Source organism: Oncorhynchus clarkii, chromosome 19 (assembly GCF_045791955.1).
Source record: "Oncorhynchus clarkii lewisi isolate Uvic-CL-2024 chromosome 19, UVic_Ocla_1.0, whole genome shotgun sequence".
In the NCBI taxonomy this organism is placed as follows: domain Eukaryota; kingdom Metazoa; phylum Chordata; class Actinopteri; order Salmoniformes; family Salmonidae; genus Oncorhynchus; species Oncorhynchus clarkii.
This window is the reverse complement of record NC_092165.1, coordinates 3542822-3545463: the sequence shown is the minus strand read 5'-3', so window position 1 is coordinate 3545463 and position 2642 is coordinate 3542822. Positions and strand designations below refer to the sequence as shown.

General features: G+C 42.6%; 1 protein-coding gene across 1 annotated transcript in view; it reads right to left on the bottom strand.

Annotated features, from left to right (window-relative positions):
• Positions 1-2185: 2185 nt before the first annotated feature.
• Positions 2186-2642, bottom strand: part of LOC139374594 (circadian locomoter output cycles protein kaput-like) — a 47360-nt gene continuing 46903 nt past the window's right edge. Inside the window, exon 23 of the mRNA XM_071115611.1 lies at positions 2186-2431. Coding sequence (XP_070971712.1) covers positions 2225-2431 — 207 coding nt within the window. The 3' untranslated portion in view covers positions 2186-2224. The remainder of the gene's footprint in view (positions 2432-2642) is intronic.

The following is a 2642-nucleotide window of genomic DNA, read 5'->3' as shown; positions in this document are numbered from 1 at the left end:
TATAATATCATGGGGAGATATACTGTCTGTAATTTACTGTGTTAGACCTCATTAAGTTATATAATATCATGGGGAGATATACTGTCTGTAATTTACTGTGTTAGACCTCATTAAGTTCTATAATATCATGGGGAGATATACTGTCTGTAATTTACTGTGTTAGACCTCATTAAGTGCTATAATATCATGGGGAGATATACTGTCTGTAGGTCTGTAATTTACTGTCTTAGACCTCATTAAGTTATATAATATCATGGGGAGATATACTGTCTGTAATTTACTGTGTTAGACCTCATTAAGTTATATAATATCATGGGGAGATATACTGTCTGTAATTTACTGTGTTAGACCTCATTAAGTTCTATAATATCATGGGGAGATATACTGTCTGTAATTTACTGTGTTAGACCTCATTAAGTTATATAATATCATGGGGAGATATACTGTCTGTAATTTACTGTGTTAGACCTCATTAAGTTCTATAATATCATGGGGAGATATACTGTCTGTAATTTACTGTGTTAGACCTCATTAAGTTATATAATATCACGGGGAGATATATAATATATACTGTCTATGTATAATAAGACTCTGTTTCTGTCTTCATTAAAAAATAATCCATTCTATATACATGCAGTACTCTGATAGAAGGGTCATATACTTCTGGAAATATATATATATATATACCTCTTTGAATAGTCTGTTAAAATATATTTATCAACTGACCCTGTGTGTTGTGACTATTGGCACTTGGAATAACTAAACCCGTTACAGATGATCCCAGACCTGTGTGTTGTGACTATTGGCACTTGGAATAACTAAACCCGTTACAGATGATCCCAGACCTGTGTTTTGGTAAGACGGCACCATTCATATAGAACATGTTTTTTTCCCCAAAGCAACCTAGAGGTCAGTCATACGTGCATAGATTTGACGTACGGATGGCCCGAGCTGGAATCAAACCCACGACCTTTGGGGTTGCAAGTGCCTTGCTCTACCAACTGAGCCAACACAAGACCGAAGTGATCTGGGACCAGGCTGAGTAATATCCCCGACTCCCTGGTCTGGTTTAGACCGTGTTTACCCGTAGGTCTGTTTGGTCGTCATGATTGGATTGGATCAGACGTGGTTGTTGTTTTGATAAAACGTTTCAAAATGTTGAGTTTAAAAACTACATTTCCCAGCATCCCACTAGAACCCAAGCCCGTCCATCAAACGAACGGTGACACAACATCTCTCCCTCCGGGGGCCATGTTCCAACACAAATGAAATACACCCTTTAACTGAATGACTTTGATAACCTCAAGGCAGGAAGGGAGGAAAGATGGAAGGATGGATGCATTTTCTAAAGTGTTGGAACAGAGCCGAAAGACCTTTAGGTGGAAGAGAGAGGCGGCTCTTCATCCTAGCTGAACGTCCTGTCACCTCATATCTGACCAGGAACTGACCAGGAAAACACTGAATAAAGTCATTTTGTCAAAAGTTACTCATAAAAACGTACAGTTATTTACCCATGCAATCATATAAAATAGTAATTTCCGTTTTTTTTTCGTTGTAGCTATAATGAATATTTACATTTAGTTTAATGTTACACACGTCTGTACTGTACAGACCCATAGAGTCAGTCCATCACCACGACGTTCCTTTTGGAGTCTCTCGTTACCGTGGCAACGCAGAGTTCTACTGGGTTTCCACGGACACCGAGTTTGTCTCTCCTCCAACGCACGAACAAACAACTCTCCTCCTGGTTGCTACGGGATACAGGGTTCCGATGGTTCCGGTCCGTACTATTGTCACCGCGGTGATGAGGAGTTCCTTAAGGAAGGTGAAATCCAGGTGGGGCCAAACCTCCTCCTGAAGATCTCCTGACTGCAGGCTTTAGTTCCGGCCCTGCGCTAACCAACACACCTGATTCAGTCTAGGTGAACATCAAGATCCTGGTGAGCAACTGAATAGGTGTGTTAGAGCAGAGCCGGAGCCAAACCCTGCACAGTTAGTAGCTTTCTAGGACGAAGGGCTGGCCACCCTCACCGTTACCCATAATTCAGTTTGTTATGGCGGAAGATAGAGGGGGTCAACACAGCAGCTAAATGTTAGGGGCGATATAGGAGGGGGGGTTGGGTGACTCCAACACTGTAGTTCCATTAGAAAAACACACAACACAATCCAGGACACCCCTGATTGGTTCAGCCTTCAGGTCATAGAGTCTGATTGGACGCCTGGCCTACTGTGCTTGGCTGCTGGAGCTGTCAGTCCGGTGCGAAGGCGGGCCTTTGGGTTGTCTCTGCGGCTGTGGTTTCAGCTGCAGCTGATGCCTCTGGTTGTGAGACTGTTGTTGTTGTGTTACCTGGGTGAAGGCCTGTTGCTGTTGTTGCATGGGGAATGCTGCCTGGAGGATCAGCTGCTGGTTGCCGTGGAGAAGACGGGTGCCCTGGTTACGGGAAGTAAGACAATGGATTAGAATGGTATTCTTATTCTAATTCTATGGTTAGAACTATAGAAGTGACTCTAAAACATTATGATTAGAACACTGTGAAATCCTTAAAATTCTAATGACATTCCCCTCATCCACAGATCTAGGATCAGGGTAAGATAGATAGCATTCATTCTGCCTCGGTCCCTATTGAACTCTGCCCCCACAC